The sequence below is a fragment of the Lytechinus variegatus genome, chromosome 7 (assembly GCF_018143015.1).
Source record: "Lytechinus variegatus isolate NC3 chromosome 7, Lvar_3.0, whole genome shotgun sequence".
Taxonomy (NCBI): domain Eukaryota; kingdom Metazoa; phylum Echinodermata; class Echinoidea; order Temnopleuroida; family Toxopneustidae; genus Lytechinus; species Lytechinus variegatus.
In genome coordinates, this window is record NC_054746.1 from 37,479,759 (window position 1) to 37,496,493 (window position 16,735).

The 16,735-nt window shown below is 34.1% G+C and overlaps 1 protein-coding gene across 1 annotated transcript in view; it reads left to right on the plus strand.

Moving 5' to 3' along the window:
- LOC121419190 overlaps nucleotides 1–7,330 on the plus strand; it is a 29,219-nt gene extending 21,889 nt beyond the window's left edge. The window contains exon 5 of the mRNA XM_041613543.1: nucleotides 3,475–7,330. Within this exon, the coding sequence (XP_041469477.1) occupies nucleotides 3,475–3,597 (123 nt within the window). The 3' untranslated portion in view covers nucleotides 3,598–7,330. The remainder of the gene's footprint in view (nucleotides 1–3,474) is intronic.
- Nucleotides 7,331–16,735: the final 9,405 nt, after the last annotated feature.

Genomic DNA, 16,735 nt, shown 5'->3' on the forward strand with positions numbered 1-16,735 from the left:
ATGAAAAGGCAGGTGAGAGGCAGAGAGGGGTGTAATCAGAGTTTAAGAGAGCAATGTAAATATTATCTCCCCAGCAAGGTGTATTTCAATGAAACTAGGGATCAAAGTATTTTTTGCCTGCTGTTTGTGAAACTTTACAAGTTCTCCAGTACATGTAGTTAAAGAGAGAATTTTGTTTTGATTGGGATTTTATGTAATTAAGCTTTAAAACGTTTTTAGATTGCGTTCTTACTAGTACAATTTTTTGTGTGGAAAAATTGTTATTATTTTCATAAATACATGTAGTTAAAGAGGAAATTCATTTCTTGCCAGAGGTGGAGGTTGTTCGTGTTTAATGAAGTATTCCTAAAGAGGATTGATTTTTTTTTCTTTTTGGTAAAGGGGAGGGGGTGGGGTTGATCCTTTTCCAATAATTTCTATGTAAAAATATACACATCTTAGACAAGTTTCACTTGGTATAGGATTCTACCTCCATGGATAAACAGACAAAAAAGTATTGTGGAATAGTAGGACTCCTAGGAGTATCATGCCAAATTCAGCCTTCTGACTGCCATATGTATGCATCTTTTGATATAAATTATTGAATAACTAGCATGCATATACATGTATGTTAGACTATTTATGTCTGGTTCTGAGGAGATTTCAATTAAAAATAAAATTATATTTGATAATTGTGTGGAACTTGCAGTTGACATGCACTGCACACCATATAGGAACTTCAATATATGTTTTGTGGTAATAATAAAGTACAACTGGGTAGTTATATTAACAAATGACAACTAACAAAAATATGTTTTCCGTGGGTAAATTAGAGGTGAAAATGCTGAGTGTCGTACAGGGACATTTCTGAGTTTCTTACGACACAACATTTTTACCTATAATTCACCTATAATCCAATACACTTTTGGGGTAATCAGTTTTTCACATTACTACCCAATTTAACTTTATTTAAAAAAGAAATTAATTTGTATTACTCAAGCAATCGGCTAGGAGACTAGAAATTGTTGAAATGTCCCATACAAAAATATGGAATCGCCCTATAAGAGATCATTGCCCATTATTTTTTGGTTGCTTTTTTCTGTTATCCGGGCATTTTAGCCAACCCTTTCTAAGTAAAGATGTATGTCAATATGTGAGGAGGAGAAGGGATTAAATCCATACATATGCATAACACCCTTCTTGTATTCAGATCCTCTTGAGGCCTGGTGTGTATTCATCTATACCTGAAAGTCTGCCAAGGTACATTAGGTAGAAATAGTCTTTCCTGCTGGAGCCTTTATTTGGCCTATAAATGAAAACAGAAAGCATTTGAGGGTGTACCAGAGAAGGGAACAAACAGCACTTGAAGTGAATCTTTCTTTACATATGGTCCAACTAATAGCCCTTGAAAGGCATATTATTTATTGGGACCATACTTGAGATGGTATTCTCTGAAGGAACTGAAATAGACTTGTTTGCTCTGGTGGAATATACAAAGAAATGATGATTACATCTAGGCCTATTGTTGCAATCGATTGTTCTGTGTCTCTCCCTTGGTCTGAATTGGTGGAATATATTATGTTGCCTGTCTCTGCAGCTTGTTCTAGCTTGTAAGCTGAAAATGTAAACATCTTTGGCTTGTTTGCATTTGTTTTCCTTATTTTTTTCTTTTATTGGTGTAGCCAAGAGTGATTTAAGGAATGTAGCTCCATATATTTTGTAGTTTACTTGAATTGCTTGTGGTCATCAATTCCTTTATAATATCCTTGAATTTGATGCAAGATTTGAATATGTAATCTACTTCCATAAAATTCATTGAATTTTTTTCATTTTTCATTCATTTTTTTTGGTTAAATGATTAAAAATAATAATTGAAATAATACATTTACTTTACTTACATAATACTTTACTCAATTCCTTTTTAAAATGAATAAGAAAAAAAGATAGAGATCATACCATCATCCTCTGTATACATTTCTACATTATCACACATTGAGTTTGATATACTTCAATTGAGTGGTGACTACGTGTATGATAAAATGTGCTTGAATTATATGTACTGTACATATATTCTCACTGGAACAGCAAGGAAGGATGCAATTAATATTCAATATCCTGTTTCTATATCTATCAAGATTATCATATTCAAAGATGTAATTGATTATTTTCTCTCCCAATTCTCTCTCTCTCTACCTCTTTTATAAAGCACTGTTTTCTTCTGCTACTCCTCTTTATCTTTGAAATTACTCCTTTCTCAATTTTTACCAACCTGTTTGCAGAGCCCTTGATGCTCAAGGCATTAATGAGATTAAAATCAGAAATTGATTGTGATACACTTTTATTTTTGCCTCTTTTCTCTGTAAATTCCTCTGCCCTTTTCATTGATGTAATCTGGCCTGCTTTTCCAATTGCACTAGATAGGGTTCCATGATTAATTAGCTGTTGTGTACTTCCATTGCAGAAACCAATGGGTATGACTAGAAATTAAATAAATCTGATTCATATTCCATGTTTGCTAATAATGCAAAACAGATTCGGCTCTCATAGTTTGATTTTGCTTGAGTAATCTGATGGATGTGTTTACCTCCTGATAGCCAGTGTCATGATCTATGCCTGTCCTTGAACATTATATTATCTGGACAACATGGATGCCATATAATGCCCAGCCACATTGCCTCTAATGACCTTGCTATTACTATGCTAACATAGTGTCTTGATTCACATTGATTGCCTATTGTCATTCTGACCCTCATCCTACATGTAATTTTTATTACAAACACAAAGGGCAAACCTTGTAATACAATGGGAAAATGCTATGCATAATCATTCATCATATTGCGAATGGGCTGCCTTTGAAAACCATATTGACAACAGCTTTCGGTTGATTATTACAACACATAGAACTAAATGTTGATACCACTTCAGAATCATGTAATACGTCCTTTATATTACTTGATAAATTACACTGCTAGCTACTACTAGTATTTTGTCATTAATGCACAAAAATATTATGTTTTTTATCATTTTCGAGACCAAATTGAAAAAAAAACATATATATTGATGATGTGATATAAACACTTGAACACCATCTGGACCACCTTGAACCAATCCTACAAAGGTTAAGCCTCGACTAAATGCCTGGCTGTTGGTGTTAGGTGATCAGAAAGTAGGTTAACTTCATTTACGTGGTAAAACTGAACAGGAGTAATATAAAAACAATCTTGCAGGGAGTGGTATGCACTCAATTTCATTTTCTATCACTTTTTTTTAAATCTTGAGTAGTTAATATAGTCGTATTAATAGGCATAATTATAAGGCCATGGTCTAAATGTTGTGTCATATTTTATCAAAGTACTTTTCAGGGTACCATCATGTAATTGAAGTATATCAAATGAAGTTATATTGGTATCATTTAGTTCTTTTTGATAGTGTAATATAATATTTTTTTCATGAATTCTAATGTTTTCTTTCATTTTCTGTTTCATTTATCTGCAGACCATTGCTCTTAACAACAGAGTACCACCTAGGCTGTTGAGCGATCCAAATATTTGCTCTTTCAGGTCAATCTGCATCAATCCGATGACACCGGTAGAGGATCCATCACTAGCTGCTTACTGAGGAGACCTTTCATTCTTATGAACTTGATGATGGCTTTTGCTATAGTGTTTGATACAGCACCAACATTAACAAGATGAAGTACACTGTTTGGTAGGCCTATCGTTTAGAGACAGCATCATTCACGTTGGAGAGCTGTACCTGTAATGGAAGGTACAGTTTTTGTATGAATTCCTGATCGAGTGTGTGCTTGAATCAAAGGATGAATTGTACAACCTAATGTATGAATAGCAGTGAGATCTTGGGTAAAACTGCTTGGCAAACTATCCTTGGAGCTTTCACTAATAAGTGCACTCATAACAAGCTCATGTGATGACAACATTTCATTAAACCACAGATAGAGGGCACTATATATATTCATCAATATGTTTGTAGCCTGGAAGCACAAAGCAAGAGAAAACAACACAGGACGAAAGCTTTCAATGGCAGCTTATAGAAAGGACACTGGATGGGTATCTAATGCCAGTAGCTTACAAGGTTAGCTCAATGGAGAGATTTTCTTGGGGGACGATTTGGAAAGGATGTCATCATCTGAAGATGAAAGGATCTTATTCCAGAGGTCTTGTCATCAAGGATGTTGTCTCTTCTGAGAGATCAACCTGGCAGATAATCCTTGAGACTGATTGGTTCCGAAGCCAGAGAAGGAAGGCTGTGTTGAGAGCTCAACTGATAGTAGTTGCCATCACAGGATTTAGCTGTTCAGTAAAGGCTAGGTTCTTGAGCACTCATCAAACTATAACACTTATAGATGCCTTTGATCCCTCAACCAAACATGTTTTATGGGTACTGACTGGTGCATCTTTTTTTCTGAGTAGAGAAGGGGAGCAGAAGACATCACTAGGTGTCCTATCATGAACTACCTCTATTTTCTGTCTAAAAAAAATTCTTGTATTCTTAATGGGTGTTGCACGCAGCATGAAAAAGATTTAGATTAAAATAAAGGCGTTGGTGTCTAGTCTACACAAATGATAGGTTTTCTGTTTGTATCATGATCAGATGACAAAACTTTCACATTGACTCTCAGGTACTAAGTTTGATTTTGTCTATTTGAATCCGGTTGGGCGTTAACTTTCTAAGTCAAGAGAAATACCTTTTGTCTCCTTGCAGATGGTAAAATGTATGAAATTAGCAGTTCTTCCAATGTATCGATATACAAGAAAATTATTCACATCATGGCAAAATATAGATGCTGTTTAGAGGCAACGCCTACTTATTGAAAAGAGCATATATTTTTACTCATCGAATAAAAAAAATTGATGAATTTTTGGTCTGCAGATAAAAACAGTAATGCAAACATGTTTTTGTAAGCCGAGTGTTTCTATTTGCAATAGATTTTCTCTATTATGATATACACCAGTTTGATGCAGGGCATAAAATCATGAAAATCTTGTTTATTAGACAATGGGAAACTTGGTTCTCTTTTATTTAACATAATCTGACCTTATTGGTTTGTTTTTCTTTATTCTGCTATATCTGATTATTTTTTTTATTTGCTATGCCAATGATTATTTCTCTAATGAGCTTGGGTTCAAACCTGAAGATATTTTCTAAGAGAAGCAATCATTTTTTCTTGATGTAAGTTATGGTGATATTTTTTGGGTTTTTTTTCCATCTCAAACTGGGTTTGAAAGGGTTTATGCCATGGACTACAAATGGGGAAGGAAAATTCAAGGCAGAGGAAAAAAATTTTGCTTAATTTTACACAATGATACTTCAATACCCCCCTCATTTTTGCATCAACACAACTGTGCAGTTAAAACTGATTGCTTCTAGAGTTCTGTATTGAAATGATGTCAATTAATTCTGACATTGTTATGTCAGAGACAAGTATTATGAGTTTTTTTTAAGTCGTAAGGTTCTGTTCAAGGAAGCTGTGTGATAGGTGAAGAAATGTGTGTTGATTAACATTTACTTTATTTTTCATTTCAATGTTATTGAAAATTAATTGCCAAGATGTAAACTCAAAGATAAAAATTGCAAATGAGGCTGATAAAGACTCTTTATATACAGATGCAAGTTTTATGATAGTGCAAGTTCAAGGACCAACCGAGCTTTGTTGAAATTCAGTAGCATTTTTTTTCTATTCCTTCATGTATGCTTCTATAATTTAGTTATAGAGATAATATTTGAACATTCATTTAGTTTTCATGCATTCACACTACAATAAGAAATATATTTCATTTTTATATTGCTATTGGTATTTTAATTCTGTGTATTTTTTTGGTAATAAAGACTAACATGATTCAGTAGTATCTCATATGATACTTATATATTGCTTTATCAAGCTTTTATGCATAAGTCTGTTTATTTGGCAGTATTCCTTCTCTATGTATCTATTGTTCGCATTTCACATGAACATATTTACATTTTTGTGCAGCTGTTAGGAGTAATATCTGTTCAAGAATTGTGTATTTTAATGATTTCTTGGTTCTATGTAGTGAAGAATTATGATGTGGGTAACTGCAGAAATATACCACTTTTGCATATGTTTGTTTCAACAGAAAGTAATTTTGACTAATTATGAATTCATTTTTCTTTTATATTCATAATGTATTGTGATATCTTTTAATTATGAACATATGATGTGATAAGAATATATGCTTTGAAAAATTCAATGCATTTATATATATTATAAAGAAATTTGAAAAGAAATTATATATATTGATTCATTAAAAAGTTTGTTTTTAACATGTTGTACAAATATGTTTTTCATTAACAGAATCATTCTGCATATGTACTCTATCTAAACTCCATGTTAGCATTGCAAGAAAACTAATTTGATTCAGAGTTGCTGTGCTTGTTCAAGAGTTCAAATGAAACTAATTTTTTAATTCTTGGAGCAAATTTAGATATTTGTAGCTTAAACGGTCTGTTTATGATGACATTGTACAAATATTTTGTTTGCCATTTACTCTTGAAATGATAAATCTACCAGAGACAAATTTTGTGAGCTCTTCTTTGTCGACTGGCAGATTTAAACATTTATGGCTTCATTTTGACTTGTATAAGCAAAAGTTGCAAAAAAATCACACCATTGATATATATTATGATGTTGATTTAAAGAAGATATATATTGTGCTGGTATGAAATGGTGTTAGCCATATTTTACATGTGTTAATGATATATCAGTAACAAAATGACAATTTTATATTTCATTTGTTTCTCTTCATGCTGTTTGCAATGCATGAATGCATTGTGATTACATGGATCCACATGTACTCATGCTGCTTGGTAAGGAAGGTGGCTTTCTGAACTTGTTTTTTTTTTAATTGAAAGATCTTCTTGTCATTTTGTTTTCTTACATAATTATTTTTTCTTTGTTTCACAAGATGGAAATATTTTGTTATTGATATCATGGTTGATATCATTGATTATGATAGAGAATTAGTGAACAAAACAATTTTATAGTGCCTGGTTTTATGACAGAAGGAAGAAGAGCTTGCGTGTAAGGAGAGTCAAAGAGAGTGAATGAGAGTGAGTGAGAGAAAGAAGAATAATGAAACGGTGGAAACAGTGCATGGTTTTATTGGCGAAGATAACTTGATTGATACTTGCTTCATACATATATCAGGTCAAAAAGTTTTATATATGGTACTGTGATGTAATTTTTAGTCATTTTAGTGGTGGTCATTGGTATTTTGGGTACAGTGAACCATCATTATATCTACCTATTTTTCCAGATATGCTTTGAAATGTGACTTATGTCACTTAATAAAGACAAAAATATTTAAAGAAATTTATCATGTTTGCATAGAATTTCTTGTTATCATGATAGTTGATGTGTCTGATGCTGGTTAATGAATAGGTGTATGGTATGTGGTTATGTGATTTCTTTTAAGTATGTCATGTTTTTTTGTTATGGTTGGTTGTTTGTGCGAATTCTACTTCTGTACATGTTTATTATTGATAGGGATTACGTTTTGACTGATGAAAAAAAAACAACTAGAAATTCTAGGCATGGCTGATTGTGATTCGTTATGGTGCAGTGTATTGCCCTTATCAAATTCAGTTGAAATACTCTATTGAATCAGGGAAGTGTTCCCAATTAATGAATGACAGATTCATATTCTGTGCCAAGATTGCTGGCATAGAAAGTTTACATGCTAGTGGCAGGCATAACTGACAAATAAACTGTTTAAGGAGAACTCCTACTCACCCCCAACTAGAAGTTGATTTAAAAAAAGAGAAAAATCAAGCATTATTAATTTGTTTTTGGATTAAAACCGGATGTTTAATCTTAAAGATTTCACCTATTTAAAAAAGAAAAAAAAACATGTATGGAGATGAGAAAACTTATGGTATTACACACAATTGTTTGTATTTTTATTGCAGATTTGGCAATAAGGAAGCTCTCCATTGAGTCACGATAGGTTACAACAATGGCATTTCCTCATATAGGGAGTAATCATATTTCATGTAAAAACGGGCAAAAGGAATAGTGAGTGACATCATTGATTCACTCATTTGCATACGGACCTGGATTTCCATATTATGTTAGATTAAGCAAAAATCTAAAATGCTATAACTGTCTTAATTCACATCAAATTTTCAGCGTTATGTATTTATTTTAATTTCGTTTTGTTCGAATCAATTTGTATGTACTTCCCCCTTTAAGCATTAACCTATCTCCGTGTTTGAAGTTCAGCATTGAAGAAAGATAGGGCATCTATTTAATATGATTAGTGTTCAAAAGAATGGTCCTACTTTTGACGAGGAAGGGTGTGTGATAGAAATAAGTGAAATACCTTTAGATTGCTTGTTGTTATCAAACTGGGATAATTTTTCCACACTATACTTCCATTAAAAAGTGACCAAAACAAATTGCACAAACATGTTCATTCTGATTTTAGAAGGAAGCTGAAAATCTTTTCATCTGACATAGTAAAAAAAATATTCTTAAGGTTTAAGTGACGTTTATAAGACATAAAGGCTTTGGGTAATCAAGCCTTTAATACTCCATATGAATAACACCACTGCATTCACAATACTTGAATTCGGAAATGAAAGGGAAGGGGGGGGGGGGGGGGTTCGGTGTTGGGGAAAACCTGAAAAATCTAATATCACTCACTCATTGTTTACAGTGTAAATAATGCTTCCTTCATCTAATGACTTGAATCCACCAATAATTATTTTCACATTTCGCTCCCTCTCTCCACCTCAACACCTACTCTTACATTTGGAAGAAAACCGACGTTTTTTTTTTTTTTTGGGGGGGGGGGTGGGGTGATGGGAGGGGTCACTACCCTGTCCCGATTTTCTCTGCTCCATTGGAACATGGAACAAGACAGTTACTGTTTTGTTCAAAGACGATGAACCAAATCGAAGATTGTGATCTTAGGAATTAGATCACTCTTTGAACACTCTTGTCAATTGGCAATTTTCAACATGATTATGTTTATATAAACCCCTCAAAAAGGTTTGGAAATCTGTGTTTGGCCATTAATTTATCCCAACTCCCAATTTTACACAATGAATATTTTACATCATTCAAAAGATCATATAATTCTCTTTAAAGTGCATGATACCATGCTTGTTATGATCATGTCATCACAAAAAGAGCAGGATCTTAAAGTCTTGGATGAGGTCTGAATTGAAAAGCTGCAAAACGAGCAAAAAAAGTTTGGAAATCTGAGTTTGGCTATTAATTTCTCCCAACTCCCAATTTTGCACAATGCTATCATTCAAAAGATCATTTAATTCTTTTTAAAATGATACCATGCTTGTTGTGATCATGCCACCACGAAAAGAGCAGGATTCAAAAGTGTTGAATGAGGTCTGAATTGAAAAGCTGCAAAACGAACAGAAATAGTCATGAATGGTCAATACAGAACATGATTCTTTTGTCTGTGTCAATAGAGATGAAAATCCATTCAAATCAAGCCCCTGCTTCTGTAGTGATGGTTCTTTGAGATAACATGGTTTGAGTCGTAGTTTGAAATACCCATGCATGCATGTTTGTTTGTTTGTTATGTGTTTGCTTTTGCAGAGGTGTGTTTGATTCCATGTTGATGTTAATGTTATAAGGTGCATGAAAATGATTAAAAAAAACCGATGAGAAACTCACTCATCACCACTGAAAAAAGAACAGTGATTTTCAATATTGTGTCATTTTGCAACTTTTGAATTTTGACTTTGCCCCACATTTCAAGGCACTGCACCTCCATGTGAACCATAATCATCAGAGGGTATCATTTTAAAGAAAATTAAATGCTCTATTCATTGATATTAATAGCACATTGATATGCACTAAAACCGAGGAGGGTTTATCGATCAAAGTCAGATTTCCAAACTTTTTTGAGGAGTTTATATATAGGTTCCATGGAATCTCTGCCTCACAAGAATTCTATCATATTTCATTTATTAAAGATAATAATGATGAAACAAATACACAAACGACTTAATTAGGATAGCATTGCATGTACGGTTGGTATAATTAAAATACTTTATCATAATTGATCCCGTGTCACTTAGATTTAATTTGAAATTCACGAAATTCTGTATAATTTGAAAATTTTCTCATTCGACCACTGTATGCTCTCTCCCTCACAAGTACTCCTTAATATTTTGCCTACATGTAGCTCAATTCTCTATTGAAAATATCAAATTTTCTTACTCGGTCAGTCACCAATGGAAGACCCAGTATAACGATTCATGAGAAAACACCTTGCCTATATTACCACTATCACGCTTTCGTCGTTCCCTTTAATAATGCCAAAGTCATCAATAAAATTCATTTCGCCCTTGCTTATATCTCTATACTATATTATTACCAATATTCTTTCATTTCCTCTTCAATTACCCAGGGTGAGCGCTTGTATTCATTATTTCGGAAATGGAGCGAAATACATGGAAAGTGAAATAGCAATATACTTTCAGTATTATAAAATCGAAAGGTGACATTTTAAGAATCAGTATGAATGTTGAAACATTGTTATTGGTGACAGCCCCTGTAGCACGTATCATCGAATGACTTACGGTAACGACACGCGAGTGTGACAATTTCATACTTATATACACACACGGGGCCCTATAATGGGATAATTAGGATGAAGTCTTGTCAGTTTGGCGTCATAACTGTGATAACATCGAATAAGATTCTAACCTAATGATTTGTTTGGTCAGTATTGCCCTCTCTGAACTAACTAAGCTGTTTACTTTAAGCCCATGGTTCGTTTAATAGATTATTTATATACACAGACATCTTGTTTTTCTCCACGATCATGATCCTTATTTATTGGTTTGACCCGGTACAATTCAATTATTTCATCTACATTAAGCTTTGAAGCATCTCTCATTAAAAAGCTTGCTCCGTATGACGTATTTTAGTAGAACCTAATCTCATCAGCCCCTGCATAAGCCCTGTAAAAATCAGCCAATCTCATCTCGGCAACATCACCTTTCATGCACTTAGCGTGAATTAAAGTCGTTGATTTATGTTATTTATCTTTCAATTTGAACTTTCAATTAGATTAATTGCCGCAAAGGCAAACTGATTGAATAGTATCCATTTCAGCCAACTATCTATAACTGACCCCCGTTAGTCACTTCAATGAGAAATCTACTGGTGGTGGTGAAGAACCAATTATTAACTTATTTGATGTATAAATATTGATCGACAAGCTTAAAATGTACATTTTCGGTACAGCCGGTGCTGATATATTTTGTTATCTATTCTTATAATTCTTCTATGAGGAATTATAGGAGTAGCGTTTTGGCAACTTTGGTATCATACACTATTTTGTACTATACAGTGCGTATCAAAAAAAAGTTTAAAATTTGAAAAAATCCTGTAAAATTATACATGTGTAATATCCTGAAGATTGTTCCGCATTTTAACATTGGTACAGGTCCATTAAAGCAAATGACGATATAACTGTCGAAAAATATTTCCGCTTGAGTGAGTACCACTCACTTTTGAAAAGTTAGTGAAAAATGATTTGCGCAGAAATTTGAAATAGTTATGCGAATAAAAGTAGCCCTTAATCATGAAGGACACATGAAATTTAGCTAGTAAAATTAATTTGAAGATATCTTCTACATTGTGTGACTTGTTTCCTTGCCAAAAACACTTCGAAGAGTGCATTTTGCCCCACCCCATTCCCCCACACACCGAGGCCATTGTGACGATATTTGCTTTACACTGAGCTGTGATTTACATGGAATGGCTTAAGCTTGATTTTCATTTTGTTAATCATTTTTAAGCTTGGGAAATATGTGAAGAAAGAAGTATTAAATGAAAAATGAAATAAAACCAACTTTCAATGACAAAAACTTAGTGAAAAAAATTCTGGAGATATCTGATATAAACTTTTGTTCAGATTCAGTTATGTCCTCAGATCCATCTGGCACAAATAGGGTAAAGGTTGTGCTTATTGAGTGTTGAAATTTCAATTTGGGTGGCAAAACGGTCACAAAATGCTTGAATAGTATCCGTTTTATTCCAATTGCCTAAAAGTGCAAGGAAAGTGTATGATAAATCTTTCGTAGTGTCAGTTTGATTTCGTCCTTTCGACTTGACACAGCATGAAAACGAGCATTTCTGCGCAAACAGATTTCTGCGAGCTTTACAGAAATGGACAGTGCTCACTCAAGTGTAACATTCTGACAAAACTTTTACTTTCATTGGATAGATGAGACCCAAACCCAAGATTATATGTGAAAAAATTACCCACGTGTTGTGTATTTTTTAATTCCCAGGACTTTTTCAAAGTGTAAACTTTTTTTTGATACGCACTGTATAATACGTCCTCTTCTTTTGAAAAACCTTGTAACTTTTCTTCTAAAAGACAGATGATTTAACCATAGAGCTATTAACAGATAGCTCCATGATTTAACCGTAAATATGGCAAAGAAAAATATTTTTTTTCACACATGATTTTACAGAGCAACATTTTTAAGTCATACACCTTCCCATGCAGTTGCTGGTCAGTGATCCACTGTGAATTCGTGCAGATAATGAAATTAAACTGTGACCAAGAATCTGCAACAAACTTGGGACATAGTAGTCTTAGCATTGATTGAAATTTACTTCCGCATACAGCCTCGTGGGGGGGGGGTAAGTTATAGGGAATTAAATTATTCTTTGAAGAGGGTGCATGAATATTGATGGTCATTCAGTCTTGTATTTAGTCAAAACAACTAAGATAGTAAAAAAAGAAAAAAAAATGTAAAATTCTTTATAATTTGGTTCTCCTTCAGGTGGTTGGATGACCAATAACTTTGTGATCATAAATTTCATTCAAGTGAGGCGCTAATTAATGTCTTATCATGAGTATGAGAGACTACTGTATTCACTCGTCTCTAAAATTAGTATCAGACGACAACCTACCTCTGCTGTAACCACTTTTCTTCCTACACTCATTGTGAATCAATAACCCGACGATATGAGAAGGTTTTGAAAGCTCTTTTCACCAAGAATGAAAGAAGCACCAGTTTCGATTTGGTTGTCGAGGGACCAGGCGATGACATATTTCACATTACATGTCGATCTTTGTGGATTGAATTACAGTAAAGGAGAATAAAGGAAGCAAAGCGGAATTGGCTGGGTATCGTGATCAGAAATTCTGAATTTTTGATTCGGAAGTGATATGATTGGTCTAATCATTCAAAGTGAAACAAAAATCAGGAAATTCTTTAAAATCCCTTCATGTAATTTGATCAGCCATGTCATTGCATTATTTCATGCAGGAACATAATTATTGACTATAATATAATCATGTTTCATATTTTCATGTTCTGATTTACAGTCCTTGAAAATTAACACTTCTACAACGACTGCAATAGTGATAATGATACTAGTATTTGATGATGCTAATGATTACTACTACTACACTACTACTACTACTACTACTACTACTACTACTACTACTACTACTACTACTACTTCTACTACTACTACTACTACTACTACTACTACTACTACTACTACTACTACTACTACTACTACTACTACTACTACTACTACTACTACTACTACTACTTCTACTACTACTACTACTACTACTACTACTACTACTACTATACTACTACCACTACTACTACTACTACTACTACTACTACTACTACTACTACTACTACTACTACTACTACTACTACTACTACTACTACTACTACTACTACTATACTACTACCACTACTACTACTACTACTACTACTACTACTACTACTAATACTACTACTACTACTACTACTATACTACTACCACTACTACTACTACTACTACTACTACTACTACTACTACTACTACTACTACTACTACTACTACAACAACTACTACTACTACTTCTCCTGCTGCTTCTGCTGTTGCTACTGCTGCTACTGCTGCTACTACTACTGCGTAATGATGCTTTTGATGTCAATGAAATATAATGATATGTTTGGAGTGTTAAAGAGAAACGGTGGGGGAGATAGAGAATAGGAAAGAGGAAGAGAAAGGTGTAAATAGATAGATAGATATGGAGAAAAAGAGAGATATTATAGATGTATAATACAGAGAAAGAAAGGGATGAATAGAATGAATAGCATGAGGAGTGTGTGGGCGTGGGTGGTGACATAACAGCTAATTAATTTTTGACAATCATTCATCTGGGAGAACAATGCCATTTCCAGTGAGGTTTAGTGAATATACTTTGACTCCGTGATTGTTACCATGATTAACGAGACCATAGAAAATGAAATAATGACTTGACATCTTCATTTGATAGCACACGTCCAGTCTATACTGCTTTATAATGACCTTTCCGAAAGTGATTTTTATCAATGTCGATCGACGCCTACATGTTTTCGGATCTGGAATAGATATTGATCTATATTTCCTATATCTTTGATGTTTATTTATCAGATTATAGTGATGATTATAATCACGAACCCATAAATAAAGATTACCAACACCACGTTTCTGACAATCGAGTGCCAAAAACATTTTTTTTTCTATTTAAGATTCTACTTTATTCATGGAGACGTCATCTCTTCTGTTATCAATTTTTTATTTCGGTAGGGAATTTGGGTACTAGCTGAGTGTACACTAAATATAAAGTTTCAATCCACTAAAACACGACTGTGGTTAGGAACCAATCAGAAGTTAGAATTACAATTCTCTTTAGGAAAAAATTGTATATCTAAGAAATAAAACTTCCTTATTTTTTCCCTCGTATTTTCAGTTTAATCCAGAACATATCATTAATTGACGATTATGGGCGGGTCAATGGGGGTGACCAAAATTTAGTTTGATTTATTCTTAAAACGGAAATAAGGGTTATTTGATATACAAGACTAATTCATATGGGGGCTTCGTGGTCTACTGGTAACGACTCTCGTCTTTCAATCAGAGGGACATGGGCTCGAATCCCAGCCGAGGCGTGTTTTCCTTCAGCAAGAAATGTACCCACATTGTGCTGCACTCGACCCAGGTGAGGTGAATTGGTACCCTGTAGTATTTATTCCTTGAATGCTTTAGCGCCTTTTCGGCGGCTTAGCTACAGCCGGGGTAACAATTATGATAGCAAATATCAAGTGCGATGACAGTAGCTGCGCTGTACAAAGGAAACATAATTGTATCTGTATATTTTCACACCCCGTCTTTTTCTTTCTTCATCTTTTCTCTCTTATTTTTCTTGTCAGACTCTCTACTATTTCATCACTTAAAGAGACATGGGGGAATTTATCCTTTCTTGGACCACCGTTCTTGAAGATAGGCCATTTGTGGAAAGCATGATTGAATAAACTTGCAAATCTAGATAACACAAACGAGTTCTTCATGCGAGACTAAAGACTTCAATCGTGAACTTGATTCAATGAATCAAGCACGCATGTATAAAGGCAGGCTAAGAGCACGCGAGGTCAGCGTACTAGGATAAGATCAAAACAACTCATCATTACCAGATTCCATTCCTAATTCAATAGTAGCTCATGTGACAGTACTCCTGTTGATCAAGATGTGGTATAATAGGATGGAGTCAACGGGGGGGGGGGGGGGACTTATTCTTTCCCTTTCATACAGGGGGTCTAAAATAGCCAAGACTTTCCCCTTCCAAAGTTCAACAAAAAAAAATCACCTGTCACAGAAATTCATAATGTCGTGGAAATGGAACGACGCTATGGAGTGGTTTATAAAATCATACGTCATTTTGGAAAATTCAAAACAATACATAACTTCTCCATTTATCACACATCAGTGGAGAATACTTCAAGAGTACTTTTTTTAATTCAACCACATTTTTTTTCTCGACACCATTATTTTCCATCAATGGGGAACGGAGCACAACACAAATCTTTTTTTTTTTGCTTTGGATATAAAATCAGCCCCCCCCCAAAAGCTTGTCACTATTTTAGAACATGGTTGATCCTGCACGAGTTGAAACAAGATTAAACTACATGCAGTTTTACGAACCGAAAAACCAATTTATTTAAAAACCATTCATTTTCCGGCGAAATCATCGTTACTTTACATAGGTGAATTTCAAAACCTTATTACCATCTCTACATAATCGGACTTCCCCAATCTGTCAATTTCATATTGCCAGTTTTCGCTGTCATTGAGCGCTTTGATCCCATTCCATTCCACTTTGCCTCAGAACGGGGGGGGGGGGGGTGTAGGCATAGTGACTTATAATGATTGAGCAACGTGTGAAATTGAAAGAGTGAATTCTACATGGAATGCAGTGAAAATAAGAAAAGATAATGAGTAGATTACTTGAAAGCCTTATTAATATCAACAGTGTGATAATGCATTTCAAAATAATAATTGGTTCTGAAGGGATCCGTTTATAGGATCTCACGGTGAATCTAAACTTCAAAAATTTTACGCAAACATCACGTACCTATTGGATTTTCAAGGAAAGGGCTACGTGAAGAATCACAAGATTTCGCTGGTACCTTCTTAGATGACATAATTATCGTCAAGGAGATCAACTGGTGTTGACTTGCCTTGTGATCTTTATAATCATATTTGATTAATCCAGCGGGTGAAGAAAGGGCATGAATAATAGAATATCAAGCAGTGTTGATATCGAGATCACGACAAGCTGTTTGGTTTAAGTGGGAATCCAACCTTGGTGAGGAAAGGAGGGAAAAAAAAGAGAAAACAGAATTGTGAAAGCTTGAAAGAAATCAGAATAAATGAAAAAGTAATGGCTTTTTTGGA